We start from the raw sequence: 17,545 nt of genomic DNA, 5'->3' as shown, positions 1-17,545 counted from the left end.
CTTATGGTTCGAACTCTGGGGTGCGCATGAAGATCTCTCCTTCCCCCTAGCTCACTCACTCACCACGATCTCAAAGCTCAGCTCGTCGAACTCGAAGAACAAGGGACACAAGAGTTTATACTGGTTCGGGCCACCGATGTGGTGTAATACCCTACTCCATTATGGTGTGGTGGATTTCCTTGTAGGTTGAGGATGAACAAGTACAAGGGAAGAACTACCTCCTGAGGAGAGGTCTTCTTGAGCTCGGTGAGCTTGTGTGGTTCAGGATGATCCGAATGATCCGTCCCCTTCCTATGGTGGTGGCTAGTCCTATTTATAGAGGCCCCGGTCCTCTTCCCAAATATTAGGAGTGAAGGGATCCCACAATGGCCGATTTAAAGGGGGAAAGCTAGTACAAGCTATCCTGACAAAAGGTGGTCTTCGCCTGCCAAAGGCTTTGGTGGTGACACCATCGTGGGCTTTGCGATGACCTCCGTCCTGCCGTCCTGATGGTCTTGGTCTTGTTGCACCGATATGGAAACATTTGCCTGATGCCTCGGGACTCCTCACCTCTGCCTACTCCTTTAGCACCAAAGAGGAAACCAGTACTCTGCGCCCACTGGCGCCCACCTGGCGTTGGTCATCATGGCTTACGTCACGGAAACCTCATGAGGTGCCCCTCGCCTTGATCTCTCCGCTCCTCGCGTGCCAGCCTAGCGAGGCTGCCCCTAAGGAGGTCTTGTGTCATTCTCCTCGCGAGGGTCTTGAGTGTTTGCGGTTGAAGATGGGTTGTACCAGGCCGCTAGAGGAGCCACGTCGTGGGCCGCAGGCAGGCAAGTCTGGGGACCCCCGTTCCCAGAACGCCGAAAGACATATTGATCCAGTGCCCAGTGTTAGTTGCTATTTGTTTCATGTTTTTTGTTCCGCAGAAAATCCATATCAAACAAAGTACAAACGCGATAAAAACATACGAAGATTTTTTTGGAATATATGTGATTTTTGGGAAAAAGAATCAACAAGAGACGATGCCCGAGGGGCCCACAAGGGTGAGGGGGCGCCCTGGGCCCTTGTGGCCACCCCGTAAGGCGGTTGGTGCCCTTCTTTCTCCGCAAGAAAAGTAATATCCAGATAAAACCGTGTTAAAATTTCAGCCCAATCAGAGTTATGGATCTCTGAGAATTTAAGAAACGGTGAAAGGCCAGAATCTGGGAGCGCAGAAAAAGAAGGAAATAGTGAGAGAGATCCAATCTCGAAGGGGCTCCCGCCCCTCCTCCGCCATGGAGGCCATGAACGAGAGGGTAAACCCTTCTCCCATCTATGGGGGAGGTCAAGGAAGAAGAAGGAGGGGGCTCTCTCCCCTCTCTCCCAATGGCGACGGAATGTCGCCGAGGCAATCGTCGTGTGACAGCGATCTACACCAACGCCTCCGTCATCTTCCCCGACATCTTCATCACCTTCCCTCGCCTATATTCAGTGGTCCACTCTCCCGCAGCCCGTTGTACCCTCTACTTGAACATGGTGCGTTATGCTTCATATTATTATCAAATGATGTGTTGCCATCCTATTATATCTGAGTAGATTTATGTTGTCCTATCGGTGATTGGTGAATTGCTATGATTGGTTTAATTTGCTTGTGGTTATGTTGCTGTCCTTTGGTACCGATCATATAAGCACGTGTGTGGATCACACCATAGGGTTAGTTGTATGTTGATAGGACTATGTATTGGAGGGCAAGGGTGATAGCAGCTTCAACCTAGCATAGAAATTGATGCATACGGGATTGAAGGGGCACCAATATATCTTAAATGCTATGATTGGGTTTTACCTTAATGAACGTTAGTAGTTGCGGATGCTTGCTAATAGTCCCAATCATAAGTGCATAGAATTCCAAGTAAGGGATGGCATGCTAGCAGTGGCCTCTCCCACATAAAACTTGCTATCGGTCTAGTAACGTAGTCAATTTCTTAGGGACAATTCCACAACTCCTACCACCACTTTTCCACACTTGCTATACTAACTTAATTGTTTCCTTATCTAAACAGCCCCTAGTTTTTATTTACGTGCTATTTATTATCTTGCAAACCTATCCTACAACACCTACAAAGTACTTCTAGTTTCATACTTGTTCTAGGTACAGCGAACGTTAAGTGTGCCTAGAGTTGTATTGGTGGTCGATAGAACTTGAGGGTATATTTGTTCTACATTTAGCCCCTCGTTGGGTTCGACACTCTTACTTATGTAAATAGGCTACAACTGATCCCCTACACTTGTGGATTATCAGCCCGCCGTCCTCGCCAAAAATCCTGACGAAGAGCGTCGCCGCCCCGTCGTACTTGAAGTGGAGGGTGTGCCTCACCGTCAAGACGTGGACACAGGCGAATGTCTGCCACCCACGGGTCAGGTATACCAGGCCCGAGGAGGTGACCTCAACCTCCGCCCACGAGGACCGGTTGCAACAACCATCGGGTTGCAGCCACAACCCGATGCGTCCTCCGGCCGTCAGCTCCTCGGCAAAGGAGCACGGGAGCTGGATCGAGGTGCCGGGTGGACCCTCCATCCACACCATGAACTCATGGGTCGTGTCGTCCGAGCGGGCCCGCGGGCGAGGTTGTCGGGCGGCCACCGCGTGCCTCCCACCTCGGCCTCGTCCAACACGGCTTCCATGGCCGCCCCCGCGGGAAGGACCCTTTCTACGAGTGCTGGAGCCGGCGCAGACCCCCAGCGGAGCGTGCTCGCATCGGAGAGGGGCTGTCGCAGGCATTGCGGTCATCTTGCGAGGGCGGTCGTGCCCTCTCTTCGGCGGGGGAAGCTCCGGCTCCTCCTGTGGAGCCTTCCCCTTCTCGGCGGCAGAGAACCTTCTCACCGGCCCCATGGATGTTATGGCGGAAGCGTGGAATGGAGGGACAAGAAGATGAAGATGTGCTAGGAGCTCTGCTTCCCTCGCCCTCTTATAGGCGATCGGAGGCCAACCGGCATCCCTTCGCACTCGAGCGATGATGGCCCGGCGGTGTGCACTTGTCTTTTGTCAGCCTGGGCAGTTATCGAGGCAACGTGGGGAAGTGGGGGTGTCCTCGCCCCGTCACGCGCCACGCGTGAAGGCTGGCCAACAGGTGGTTGGGGCATGCGTCGCTCCGCCCTTCCTTCCTTGGCTTCGCCTCAGCTAGCCCGAGCACGCCTTGGGCCTGGGGGCTATTGTCAGAGTTCTGGGATCGGGGGTACCCAGACCTTCCTACCTGGGGCCCAGGGCGTGGCCCCCTCGCCGGCCTGGTATAACCGAGTTACAAGACCCCCAGGACAAGACCCTCGCGAGGACCCCCGGCCTCGTGAGGCGGACGATGCCAAGACCTCCTGAGGGACAGCTCCCCGAGCCTGCCTCCCGAGGAGCGGAAATTTCTATGCAGGTACCCAGCCTCACGAAGCTCTCGATGACGTGAGCCATGACAACCAAGGCCAGGCAGGCGTCAACGGACGCACAGGAGGACAGTTTCCTCTTTGGTGCTAAGGAGGCAAGGACATACGCAGGTTCCCAAGGAATCCCCCAAAGGTTTCTATTCTAGTGCAGCAAGACCAAGACCACGAGCTCGATAGGACAGATGTCATCGCCGAGCACACCTCTACGTCACGACCAGAAGCTTTGCAGGTGAAGACCACCTTTCGTCAGGATAAGATGTACTACTTATCCCCTTTCAAATTGGTCATTGTGGGATCCCTTCCCGCCTAAGCTATGAGGGAAGAGGACCAAGGCCACTATAATTGTAGGCTAGTCTCCACTGTAGAGAGGGGATCGAATCCATTCCACCCTCACTTCCAGAGCCCTCGCCTAGCAGCTCATCCACTGTACTAGTTCATCCATAACCTCCTCGTGAGGCCAATCCACCACAAAGCAAGAGTAGGGTTTTATACCGCAAGGTGGCCCGAACCTGGGTAAATTGTCGTATGTATCCTTCCCTGCTCGCACGAACTCGATGAGGCCAAGCCATGAGGTGATAAGCATGGGACTAGAGCTTGGGTAGATCTTTGCACACGCCCTAGAGTTTGAACCTTGTTTGGGTCTGCGGAGCCCCGATTCCGAAACAAACACATAGAGGTCAAACTGCAGTATGAGAGTTGTCGGACATACCATGGTGGCGTGCAAGCCGACGACGATGTCTATCGTGGTGAGCACAAATAGAAGGAGTGTTGTGCTAGTGTTGGCGATGCTGAGGCTGAAAACGACGGTAGAGTAAGGGTGGCAGCGGAGCCAGGAGATGACCGACGCGGAGGAGAGAAGAGAGGACAGGAGCAAGTGAAATCAGGCGGCTCAGGGGAGGAGGGGATCTGGTGGAATTTTTGTTGGGGTTAGGTTGTTAGGTCCGACGTGGCGGGCACTCCTGGTCATGCCTGGGCCACCCATGTTGGCCTCGGATTTGGGCTAGATATGAGGGGGGCGGTCAACCCACGCGTTTGAGGCTGTTTTGATCGGCATGTTTGGAAGTTTTTTACCGAACACTAACTGAGTTGTCGGCCTAGGCATTTCAGGGGGGTTTGAGGTGCCCGACTATAGGTGCTCTTAGTTATCTAGCTAGCCAGTTAGGCCCTGCATTGATCTGGTCATCGTATGGCATGCCGCGGTGAGCGCACGCACCTGCCCACGTCGAGCATCATGGGATGGCGCGGCCAGAAACTCGGCTTAGGGCATCTCCAATGGCGGCCATCAAACCGCTCGCATATGTTCGGATCATGCGGTCCAGACGAGTTATGCCATTCATCGCTGGCCTATATCGGTCCGTCGGGCGGTCCAGAAGTACTTTGTCCCACAAACCGAAGACAAATGGGGGCTTTTCTTGCGTCCGGACCGCTCCCAAGCCCTCATCTGACCACCCTGGCCCACCCCAACACCCCACCCGCTTATCCTGCACTTTCCTTCCGATGCACGCACCGCTTACCGCGCCGCAGACGCACTGGCCGTAATTGATACCACGATGTGTTGTGACCAGAAGGTGGGCGGCGCTGACCTACGTGACCTCTCGGGAGCCGCCGCTTCAATGCAGATGCAAAGGAACCAACTCCGACCGCTGCACCGCATTGAAGCGGTTGACCGGCCGTTCGCATGGCCTAGCCGCGACTATTTAAGCCGCGCGCCGGCGCTATCCACATCACAATCTATCCACTCTTCTTCATCCTCCTCCTCCTCCTCCCCTGTCGCTGCCCATCTCCCTCCACAACTCCAGCGATGACAAGTTGTTGGTCTCGGCGTCGGCAGGCAGCGGTTCCGGGATGGGCTCCAGCGGATCATGGCGACGCCGCCCTCGAACTCCGGGGTTGTCGTCCTCATCAGTGCGCGGCTCCTTGACGAAGGCAGAGATCATCATATCCTCTGGCTACAAGGAGAACCAGCCGCAACGGTAGCAGTCCACGATGGCGGTGGCTGACTAGGTGTACGCCGCCACCGACGCGGAGTACGAGCAGCAGATGGAGTTGATGCTCCATCGCTTCGTGCTCCACCTGAACGGCCCAGCTCCGCCACCAGGGACGCTCCTCCCCGTGAAGCCGGAGCCGGAATCCCCCCGCGCTCTCCGCCGCGCAACCACGGTGTACAAATCGGACGCCGCGTGAAGCAAGAGCGCCTCTCACCGCCGCCCCAGCGTGTGAAGGAGGAGCGTCTCTCACCGCCCCTGTCCAATGCGATCGCGACGAATGCGCGCGGTCGCATTCTCCACTACCCCAACAGCGGCGGCGGCGGCTGTTCGTCATCGCAGAGCGCCATGACGGCGCAGGAGTACGCCGACAGGGAGCAGCGCCGGCGGGACAGGCTCAAAGCATGCGCAGGTCCAAGTTCGCGGAATCCGACGTCTTGCCGCCGCACATCGCGACGGACCCGGACCTGGTGTACGGCTGAGCCCTGGACCGCTCCGTGACGACGTCAAAGACGTCCAAGCGTCGTCTCCGCCACAATGACGGGGAGATGGTCAAGTACGGCGAGGAGTGGTCTCTCAGCGAACACCGCCTCTTTCAAGGCATGCCGCCCTAATCCCCTGCTCACATAGTTGGTGGCCGCGACCGCACTGCGCATGCCGCAGGAGGAAGCGGAGAGGATCATCCGCGAGCATCACGCGCCTGCCAGGAAGCCGTGCCGCGACCCCACCACCTTCCGCAGCCGGAACCTAATGATTCCGACTCCGACGTTGGATCGGGCGATGACCACAGAGACCGAGCCGTCGGCCAGCCCGACATGGCCTACGAGGTCGCCGTCAAGTATAGAGTAGTTTAGGGTTTTAGTTTAATTGTTTTGAGTTCACCGGACAAAATATCATCTGGTTTTATGTAAAAATTATCCTAGTTTAAATGAACTTCGTCTAGTTTATATGAATCCACCGTGTTTGCACGAATTTCATCCGGTTTGTTCGAAAAGTTGTTGAAATGTATGTGAATAGCGTTGGATAACGGTCTCCTGCATCTGTGTCCGCAGACAGGTCCTCCTGTCTGTGGACAGATGCGGGAGGAAATTTACGAGTCGCTGTTGGAGATGCCCTTAGGCAGGTTTTACCTTCTGTAATTCCAAGTACAAATAAGAAAATGAGAAAGGAGAAAAGCAGCAAGTCTTACACTGCACATACTCCATGCTTTCCTCGTCTGAATCTCTCGGTTCAAGTGGCTGGGTTACCATCCCCACTCGTGATCTGATGCATCCATTTGAGATCCAACGTATGAAAATCAGACATTTCAGATTTACCCCAGGAGTGTCTTCCAAAAAAAGATTTACCCCAGGAGAGAGTTTTCACGTGATACCCTTATATAAACTACATTTCTTTCCTTTTTGCTTTAAAAAAACTTTCTTTCCTTTTCGATTCGGTGATGTTCATTTTATGGAGTTTGTCTGAAAGTTTCCTCCTCGAATCCTCCTCGCTATCTCCGCGTGTAACGTCGACCAACGAAAAATGTCCCGACGGCGGAAAGAGAGACTGACTTCGAGGATCCCAGGATCTAGCTAGCGGAGCGCACCGAACGCCGCGATCTTGTCGAGGTTTTCCTGCGAGACCGTTTGCAAAGCGCGATGGGACGAAGCACGTAAACGTAGTACATACTGCTGGAGTAGTGGTATCGGCGCGCGAGTTAACGCGGATGGGAGCAAAAGAGAGCGTAGGGCATAGCGAAGCTAGCTAGGGGGACAGAAGGGCTGTGTTGGAGCAGCGACTTGACGAGTCACCCGCCGGCCATGGACACGTCGAGTCGCCGGTCATATCAGCAATAAGAGGGGCCGATTAATCCCAGGTCTCAGCCATTGGCTGCCAGTGCCCGAGTCTTTATTCGGTCCGGGTATCCCTCTCCATCCATCTTGCACTACACTTGGCCCCGTACATGTGCGTGTTTTGCGGGCCATGAAGTAGTCGCTGTTCATGACTTCGATGTCGATCAATTCATCAGGTATTCCATTTGTCGATCGGGACGTTTTTAAGAAATCATATAACCTGTAAACTCGCGCGCCGTCGATGCGCATGTGTTTGTCCAACTGCTCTCGTATTAGGGGTATCCGTTGTACAATTTTTTTGTACCGAGGGTTCGAATACCTCTCTTTCCGCTCCCTTGGATTATTTGGGACTTTCGAATTGAAAAGAATTCTGACCCCCGGATTTTCTCCTAGATAAATGTACGAAACAAATCCAATAAAAAAATTGAATTTTTACTCCTCGAGTCCAGGATTCTGTCCTAGGTCATTAGATAAGAATCCAAAGATAAAGAGTGAAACAAAAAATATCACTACTGTATAAACAAAAAGTTTGAGAGTAAGCTTTATAACACTGAAACTTATAGAGCGTCCAAGTGATGGCCTTTGAAAACGAACCAACTCTTTCAGGTATTTCTAAATGATAGCTTCAAGAGTTTTCGCAAAGACTGGTTGCATCGACAGTGGGCCGAGTTTCAGTCGCTACAGTCACACGCCAACGAATCGACGGCAACTACTGGACCAGCTAAGTGACAACCATCCTAAAAGGCGACAGAGATTTAGAGTAGTATAAAATTTCGTTTTTCCTCCCCTGAATCACACCTAACCGATCCCTTATCGGTGTTAAAGGAGGATATTTTTTACTTAGAGTCGCCCCAACTCTCAAATATACTCGGTTGCCCATCTGGGGAGTAAAAGTTTTGGCCTCCTACTCCGCACCTACGCATTCCTCACCCTGTGTTGCCTTGTTGCCGGCATTGCTTCTAGCGACCGCGGAACGCCTCAGCCAACACCTCGCTGCCTCCGCCACCCTTCTGCCCCACTCTGATACGCTCGCCAGTCACTATCGTCGTTGGAATCGAGCTTTATCACCGCCGTCGTCGTGTCAATCCTGTCGCCGGTTGCACACACCAGATCTTCTACCTCGTAGCCTCTCCGTCGACTGTCGGCCGCTGAAGCCCCGCCGCAACTTGGGCATCGGCTCAACGTCGACGACAGGACGTGACACCCCCGTCATCCTTCAAATGTTCGATGATTTGCCTAGGTGAGTTTTTTTTGTGTGCTTTTTCATCTTGTTTTTTCTTTTGGCAATTGAATTGAACCGAGTCAGTTCTAGTGATGAAGAGGTTGAGGGCGTTGATCTTCGGCGACTCTTCATGATCGGAGGAGGAAGAAGACGATGACGTCTTGAAAATAGCCGTTGGCATGATCTTCAACGAGGTTTTCCTGCGGCCAAGAGTAGGATCACAATTTGTTCGTATACACATCGATGAGACAAAGCAGAGAGCCAGAGAGTATAATACGCTGTTGTTTGGAAATGCGATATTAATAATACGGCAAAGAAAAACCTACTGACCAAAAGTGTCACTCATAAAAAAGTGTCAGATTGTACAAGTACTGTATAAGCAAGAATGCAGGATGGGTGGTGCCAGTTAAATCTTGCTGCAAGTAAAGATCAAAAGAGTTGAAGGACTTTGATTCATGGAATCATCATAGGTTGTCTGCCAGGAGATCCGATGTTGATGTTTCATGGTCTGCGCTTTGCAGAGTTTGTGATTGCATGCATAAAACTGCGCTAAACTCGAGTGAAGTGCTGCAGCTATTCCTCTACTACTAGCACGTAGACGTAGGGGTTGTTTGGATTGTGACGATCTTTGTCATATATTGCCACATGATTTTTGCCACATTTGCCTTAGTTGAGTTGCTCAAATTGTTAGCCACACTTTGGCTTGACTAAAAGAATCTTGCTACACTTTTTGTGTCTATGACATGTGGGGTTCACTGCTCATAAAATAATCCTTATTTTAGGTGTGGCTAGAACCAAACACCTACCTAACTTGGTCAAACTTGCATAAGGTTAGGCGTGGCAAAGTGTGACAAAGTGTGGCTGGAAACCAAACAGCCCCGTAGTACTCTAGCGAGTCGCCGTCGATGGGCACCTGCCTAGCATGCAAAGCTGCGGCTTAGCTCAGTCTGCATGCGGCTGCACCGATCGAATCATCGATATCGCTGGCGAGATCACGGGCCAGTGCGGTGCAGTTAAACTCAGCTCCCCGTTCTTTTACATCCGCAGGCGTAGGCTACGTAAGATTGCGACACCCTAATTGCACCCAGGCATCATTGCTATGCATGCTATGCTCTGCCACGCCTGCCCTGCCCTGCCCTGCCTGCATGGCGCATGCGTATTCTTTCTCACTCAACAGAATAATACACGTATGAGATCCATTTTGTCCCTTTATGCACTCACTCTCGCTCTCTCTCTCGTCTAATTCGAATGGGACCAGCAACAAAGCAGTAGCAACAGATGATCTTTTCCGTGCTGAAAATGCTGGGAAACCTCTCGTTAGAGATGGAACTCGATTTTCTTTTTCCGATAAAGCATTGAAATTATCGTGCTTTTGATGGTGGATGACGAACGGCTTCCGTCACTCGATCATGGTTTTACCGCGTTATCAATTTGTAGGTGCTCGAGTATTTTTCACTTCACGCGCGAGTGCATACCAGTTTTGTAGCCATCCGATTTCTTTCATTGCAAGGCGAAAGGATAACTGAGGTTGGCCCTCTTTCATTTTTGTTTCTTGGGGACGATGTTCTTGAACTCTGCCGACAAAAACAGGCGATAATATGGCGCGTCATCACATGCCCTGAAAATCGCCAATGCCAGCCCTCTTTCCACGACGATACTCCGGAACGGTCTGCCACATTACACATGCAGTAGTGAGTAGTCTATCTCCGCTGAGAGAGAAATCTACAGACGAGGAGGCGTCAACATTTACGGAGCACGAGGCGGACGTTGGGCATGCAGCTGGCGGCCATGGATGGAGCTGTTCCGCGGCGGGGGACTGATGGAGATGATCGATCGGGCGAGAGGCTGTGTATTAAACCTGTATCCCCCGTCACGTACCACCCGTCCGTCCGTCCATCCATCAATCATCCCTCTCCTTCCCCTGGGATCCAGCAGGAGACGTCCACATCTCGTCGGCCCGCCCGTCACATAAAATATTACTCCGCCTACTACCACCACCCTTGTTAGCACTGGTACATTGTGGCAGAGGGAGGGGCATGGGCATGGAGAAGTGACGGCTGGAATGGACGGATGGATGGACGCATGCATGCAAAAGCGGGGCAGGGAATCATGCCGCGCCAGGGAAACGGCCGGGTGGACTTTTAACTCATCGGGTTACGGAACACCACCACGTCCGTTACGTGCATGTACTACGCACAGGCAGGCCGCTGTAGCTCGCTCGATCTTCCCGTCTTTGGCCGTCTCGCGTTGCCACTTGGCCAGCCGCAAGGATATCATCTTTCATCTACGTACGTCGATGAATACGTCGACGCTGTTCAAATTCAATAACATATGCAGAAGCTTTAGTTAAGGTTTGCATGCACGTACGTGCTGCTATTTTCCTCTTGGTTTCATGTGCATAGCGTTTGTTTTCGAGATTACGGAAAAGAAGCTCTTCGAATCCACCAAATGTGCATTGTGTTTGTCGTAAATATGTGGCGAACGTTCATATGGTGATGGCATCACCACTTGATATATTCGACATACTAACTTTTTCACACACAACAACAGATGCTCTTGGTCGTCTAACCGACCGATCTACCACTGAGCTATTGAAGAATAACAGACATAAGCTGACTCCAGTTCTTTGAACTAACCAACCACAGTGCATGAGATTTGGTGTGTGGTGGTAAGGCCGTCTCTAATCCTTCCCTATAATTTAACTCCCAAGAGGTGTTAACTCTTAAGAGTTAAGAGCATGGTTAATAATACAGCCAACAGTCCATAATTAGAGGTTTAAATATGTACTAGTTTATCGATAGTTGGCCCACCTTACATCCTTACAAAGCGTTTTCGGTCTCGTGTTGCAGCTGGCTACTAACTAAGAGGCCGCTTCTCTTCTTTCCTCCTTCTCTCTCTCCTCCAACTAAATAAAGATATATTAGTCTATTTTTTGTAGCTTGCTTATGTCATCCTATTGTACTTGCTCTAAAAAAGCGAGGACTTAAAAATTGCTCACCAAATCCTCACCTCAATCTTACCTCCTCAAATAAACTAGACCCAACATGAAAGACTCTCTCCCTCTCCTTTGTCCTTCTTCCTTCTCCCTTCTCCCTTCTCAGCAACCAATGAGGACTTCTAAACTGTAGATGTTTTCGAGGAGCTACCGAGGGCCTAGAGTATACAATCTGCAAAGGTAATTTGACATAGGCTCACCGAGCACGACTTGCGAGGAAGGGGGTCATCACAAGCTGTGAAATTCATCCTCCGTGGACCACGATTTGGGCGATTCTTTGCCGAATGGGTTCGTCTCATCTTGGTTCTTCTTGTGGCACGATGTCATGGCCCGGTGATTCACCGAAATTGACGATGGCGGGCAGCAGCCATGTAATTTCTCATGTGTGCATGCTTTTCTCTTGCACATACTTTTTGTAGGTGTTGGTGTGCATGTGGTTGTGCTCTAATTGTAGCCAGGCACGGCAGGGAGGAGCGCAACCGTAGCCAAGGACAATGGGGGACGAGCATGGCAATGGCCAGGAATGACGGGGAAGACAAGAAATCGAATAATATCTCATCGGAAATGCCGAATGTTGGCGGTGTTGCACGCGAGGCCACGTACCTGCAGGGTGAGGCTTCGGCTTGGAGTCTCGCCATGGGGGAAACTGATGCTTGAGGAAGCAGACAGAGTCGCCCGAGGGAGATATTTTTAGGGAGAACTTGTTAGGCTGGTCAAATTTGAAGTGTCTTCGTGTGGAGTAGTTCTCCTTATATTATTGAGGAGTTAAGCATTTTGAGAGAAAATTTATATAGTGTCTAACTCCTCAAAACAGGTGGCGACGTGTCGTTTGTCATGCCACTTTCCTGCATCATTGAATCAGTAGGTACTAATATATTTCTTAGCGGTCATTATGTAATAATAGCCGACAACACTGGTTTGTTCAAGTCCTATAATTCAAGGTATCTAAACACAAATGATAAGTTATAGGATTTCAGGTGAAGGGTTAAAGATACTCTAAGAATGGTTAAATGGCAATGTGAACACATTGCAATCTTAGGCGCGAAAAAAAATCCCAGAGCCAATTTGTGACGAGAAGTGCTATGCGCACGACAAACTTCGGACGATGCACAAACGAGGATTAAATCTGGCCAGACATGTGTATGATTGAACAAGTCGCCGGCGGCTGGATTGTCATGTCGTCCATAAATCGTGCATATGTATCATGCATGAAGCAGTTTCGATTTGGGATAGAACGCGAGTCTGACAGAGTAGATGGAAAATGAGAAAGATTTTCGGCTCGTGGGTGCATCAGCACAAATGATTAAAAAGATTAGAAAAACTATTTTGCAGCAAACATTTTTAGTGTCCCACATACGTGCAAACTTTCATGTAAAAGAAATACTCATAAAGCTCCAGGCAAATAAAAAGCCAATGCTTCCAAAAAGTTTGTTTTAAAAGTATGTTGGAGGGTTGATTTTGTTTTAAAAGCGTGCAGCTCCAAACATGGCAGCTGCTATTTAAAAAAGCATGCAGCTCCCGCAAAAAAACATGGCAGCTGCTGGAAATGTGGGAGTAGTATTGTTTAGCACGCGAACATACGGCGCCGTGTCACGCTGCGCCACGGCCTGTGTGCGCCGTGTGCGATTGGCCGCGCGGCCGCGCGGCCGCGCGTGCTCTTTCACGGTGACGACTGACGACATGAGCTGACGATGGGAAGCATCAACGAATCAACCGAGTCCTGACCCGAATAATCTGAAATTTTAAGGGCTCCTTTGATTCAAGGGAATTCAATAGGATTTTTGGAGGATTGAAATCCTTTGAAAGTTTTCCCGCGTTTGTCCTTTGATTCATATGATTGAATTTTATCGGAATTTTTTCAATGGAATCTTTTGTACTACATTTTATAGAAAATTTAACATCCACTCTAATTTTTTTTTTTTGCAATTTCTTTGCTTTTCCCGTTAAATCAAACGCTCTTTTCCTATTTTTATGGATTCAAGTGGGCATGACACTCTAATCCTATACTTTTCCTATTCCTGTGTTTTCAAAATCCCGCGAATCAAAGAGGTCCTAAATATACTTACCCGATTAATTATCAATATGTGAATGTTATACTATATCTGCCTAATAGATGTGACTTATGCTTATTATTGTACTGGTTTGTTGGGGGTAGTATTTTCCTGCCCTAGTGTTTGAAGTGTGCTTAGCTTATTAATACTTGCTCATTATTTATGTATAATAATTTTAGCCCAGAAGCTCCCCTCTCTGTATTTACGGCGCGGATCTTTTGGTCTTAGGTGCCAATACACCTTAGTTGAGATTTTTCTTTAGAAATTGCTTAAAAAAATTAAATTTTCCTGAAACATTTTGGGAACAAACATGATCTACTATTACACTCGTGTGAAAAGTTTCGCTAAGGAATGACTCTTTTCTTTATCGTACACAGTAGGGTAAAACTCTAAGGAATGACTTTCATGGTATTCTAGGCAAAAGAAAACAAAATCCACACTATGTAAAAATACTACACATTTTTGGAATTCATAATTTTTTTGGGTCCGAAGTCATTCCTTAATGAAACATTTCTTTATTCGAGTATAACACTAGATCATGTTTGTTTCTAAAATGTTCAGAAATTCACGACTTTTACAATTTCTAATTTTTTTCAATTCAGGTGCACATTGGGACTGAGACCCATTGGGGTATTTTCATTGATATATTTTCTATTTTCCCTACCAAAATGACTAATAGTTCACGGAGTTGAGTGAAAAATACTAATATACATTATTATTTTTCAGAGTTTAAAGCTTGGTAAGCTTGGAGTATCATTGTTAGTTTCATTAGCAAGCTTCAATTTTTGTTTTTATTTTGCCAAAGAGTTTGAAGTTTGGTACCGAAACTACAATTGTATCATTGTTCATTTAGACTTGGAAGTTTGGTTATCCTGGTTTTTGCCATTCTATGCACTTGGTAAAGTAATTTAGTACTATTGGTAAAAGAGCACATTTAAAAAAGAGCACATTGATCATGTTGCTCTTAAATATTTACTACTAGAGTTACTCTAGCACCCAAGTCAACAATGGGTTTTTCAATGAAATAGTGGCGTGGACAAGAAAAGCAAGCATGCATATGCTACTGCATCGTTCCCACATGATAATAAAGATACACATACATTGATCTCAACTAACTAGTAGTCTCATACAGTCGAACCGGTACACATCTTGATGGACTTACTGATAGCTAGTCTGATACACCATACGACTAACAAATTAACAATACATGAACTAGGCATACATAGTCTGATACAACATACGACTAGCTAATAATCAACTATAAATTATAGGTAACTTAGCTAGTGATCCAGTACATGGCTCCTGAAGTCGTGTGTCCTGTTATTACAGTAGGAACACACGACGATCAGAGAGCATAAATAATCGAAACTTACTGCAGCTAGCATAATGATCGATATAGCTACGTGCTTAGCTAAGGACACATGCATCTAAGCAAAGTGATAAGCAGGCTAGAATGAGAGAGCATAATCAGCACACGATGAAAGGCATGCATGCATACTGCTCTAGAAGCCCCAGCCGTAGGCGCCGTCAAGCTGGCCAGGGCCCACGGCCATCTGCGGCGGCGCGCGGCTGCCCTCCAGCTTGATCTCGTAGCCGGAGGACGGCCAGTGCTGGAAGGCCCCTCCGCCGATGCCGAGCAGGGAGACGCCGGACTGCAGGCCGCCTGGGAGGAACATCGGCAGGCTGAGGTTGTCCGCCGCCTGCACCAGGCGGGGGGCCTGGAAGAAGGCCAACGGCTGCTCGACGGCGAGCGTAGCCGGTTCGTACTGCCCGATGCCGAGGAGGGTGGCATCCATGTGGGCGGTGGAGAAGCAGGGCACGAGCTCACGGCAGTTGCCGGCCGCGTTGTTGTTGTTGGCGGTGGCGCCGTAGGAGCTGCTCTCGCCGTCAGCGGCGGCTTGCGCCGCGGCCAACAGCGAGCTGGTATCCGGGAGGTGCTGGCGCGGCGCGGACGAGGCGGAGGCGCCGCCCCCGCCGCCGATGGAGACGGAGGTGGAGTCGGAGAAGCACGACGTGTCGCCTGCGCTGCTGAGTCCGTAGCGAGCCTTGCGGGAGGGGGGCACCGCGCCTGGCTTCACGAAGATCTTCGCGATCACCCACTCATCCTGGATATATACATCAACGCGTGAGCAAAAAGTGCTGAATATCTCACACCGTCGACGACGTCGTTGAATGCTACTACGAGCCTACGAGTTCTACATTCAGGTGCATGTTACTGGGAGTAGTATTATTTTTCTATTGTGAAAAAGGAACATCGTTCAAAAGTTAACTCTTTATTTAACCCAACATTTTCCAACCTCCACTTGTCCATTTATATTTTCATTGCCTATGATCAAATGTCACCACCTAGCATTTTTACATGACACCAGCGAAGAACATTAAAACAACAGCTATGAAGCAAGTAAGCCAGACTTCATCTCTGAGTAAAAAAAGAAGGTAAAAGAGAGAACTATCTGATGCATGAGATGAATGTAGAATGGGTTCAAGAGAACGCAGTAAAACACCCAAACATGGCATGCATTTACGCATCTGTAGGAATATAGTAAGCTGTGCATGCACTCGCAGCATGCGCGGGCAGTCACCGGCCAAGAAAAGATTCGTATACCTCTGCAGCAAATCTTTCACTGCACTTAAGCCCCTCGCTTACCATATCCACGCAATGCAATCAGCATTGCAACAGGCACACGTACATACAGAGCCTGCTGCTCCAGCACCTCTAGTCTACTCGTCACTAGCTTAGCTTATCCTTCTAGCTCGTAGCCATGACTTCACACGAGAAACGTAAGCTCGCAGGTAGCAAAAATCTGCCCTAAAAACCCCCGTGACTTTACACCATTGCATCATTGCCGCCAGTACTACTACCACTACTTCCCCGGAGAAAAAACAGTAAAAATCAGGCGGCATAGGCGATGAAAAATGCAGATCAATGCTAGTGGAAAGGAAGATGAATGAGGTGATTGAAGATGGAATGTAGCTGACCCTTGTGGTGTTGTTGGGCAGGAAGTGGTAGGCGTAGACGCCCTCGAGGCGGAACTCGTGCATGACCCACTGGGTCTTCTGGCCCTTGGGGGCGCGGCCGCGGTAGAAGACGAGCGTCTTCTTCATGCCGACGAGCGCGCCGTTGCGGGCGCTGCGGATCTCGCGGTCCTTGCCGGTGGCCTTCCAGTAGCCGGCGCCGGTGGCGCGGTTGGTGCGCAGGCCCGTGGGGTACTTGCGGTCGCGGAGGCTGTAGAAGTACCACTCCTTCTCCGTGGTGGTCTTGCAGGCCTTGTCCGGCAGCTCCCACGGCTCGCACTTGTTGAGGTCGATCTCGGCGATGGCGCGGGCGCCGGAGAAGCCGCAGTCCACCACCTTGCGGAGGAGGTAGTAGGTGATGAGCTCCTCGTCCGTCGGGTGGAAGCGGAACCCCGGCGGCAGATCGCCGCCCCCGCCGTCCAGCCGCATGCCCAGAGCGCTGTACCGCTCCATCCCGGTGCCGGCCGCGCCCTCGCACTGACCTGCAAGCAAGCGTGCGCGCACCATTAATGCCGGAAGCTGCAGAACGAACGGACCCAGCTGGGCTGAGCGATCGAGCAGCGCAAGGGCCAAAGGAATGGGATGGAATGGAAGGATCAGGGCCAGTGGGAGCGTTTACCTGTGGCGAGAGAAGTGATCGAAGAGGGAGTGGTGGTGGGGAGGGAGCGGCTGTCTCGCTGGTAGCGGAGGCGCGCCCTTGTTTTATAGTGCCTGATGGCCGCGTGGTTGGGGGAGGTGGGTGAGGGGGAGTAAATGTGGGATTCGACGAATCGGGGAGGGTGTCAGCGGCAGAGGCTGCCCTTGGCCTAGGCGGGGCCCGGCCATGGGGGAGGGCTTGCTTCGTCGAGGGAGAAGTGGTGGTGCTGTGCTGCATGGAGCACTGTGGGACTGATGGAGCTGAAGCTGAGATCAGATGAGACGACGAGATGAGATGATCAGGGACAGAGAGATGCAGCTGCAGCTCCATCGATTGCTTCCAGCAATCCATCATATGCTCACGCGTCGCCCTCTGTCGCTCGGAGCTGCGCACGCGCCGTGCTCTCCTACTTGGCACG

The 17,545-nt window shown here is 50.5% G+C and overlaps 1 protein-coding gene across 1 annotated transcript; it reads right to left on the bottom strand.

Moving 5' to 3' along the window:
• Window positions 1-14,557: 14,557 nt before the first annotated feature.
• On the bottom strand, window positions 14,558-17,255 carry LOC123151343 (protein CUP-SHAPED COTYLEDON 2). The gene is made up of 3 exons (XM_044571070.1): window positions 17,110-17,255; window positions 16,455-16,972; window positions 14,558-15,580 (listed from the first exon to the last, which is right to left on the bottom strand). The coding sequence occupies exons 2-3, from the start codon at window positions 16,941-16,943 to the stop codon at window positions 14,978-14,980; spliced, it is 1,092 nt and encodes a 363-aa protein (XP_044427005.1). The 5' UTR covers window positions 16,944-16,972; window positions 17,110-17,255; the 3' UTR covers window positions 14,558-14,977.
• Window positions 17,256-17,545: the final 290 nt, after the last annotated feature.

The sequence above is a fragment of the Triticum aestivum genome, chromosome 7A (assembly GCF_018294505.1).
Source record: "Triticum aestivum cultivar Chinese Spring chromosome 7A, IWGSC CS RefSeq v2.1, whole genome shotgun sequence".
Lineage (NCBI taxonomy): Eukaryota > Viridiplantae > Streptophyta > Magnoliopsida > Poales > Poaceae > Triticum > Triticum aestivum.
This window is presented reverse-complemented; position numbering and strand designations above follow the sequence as displayed.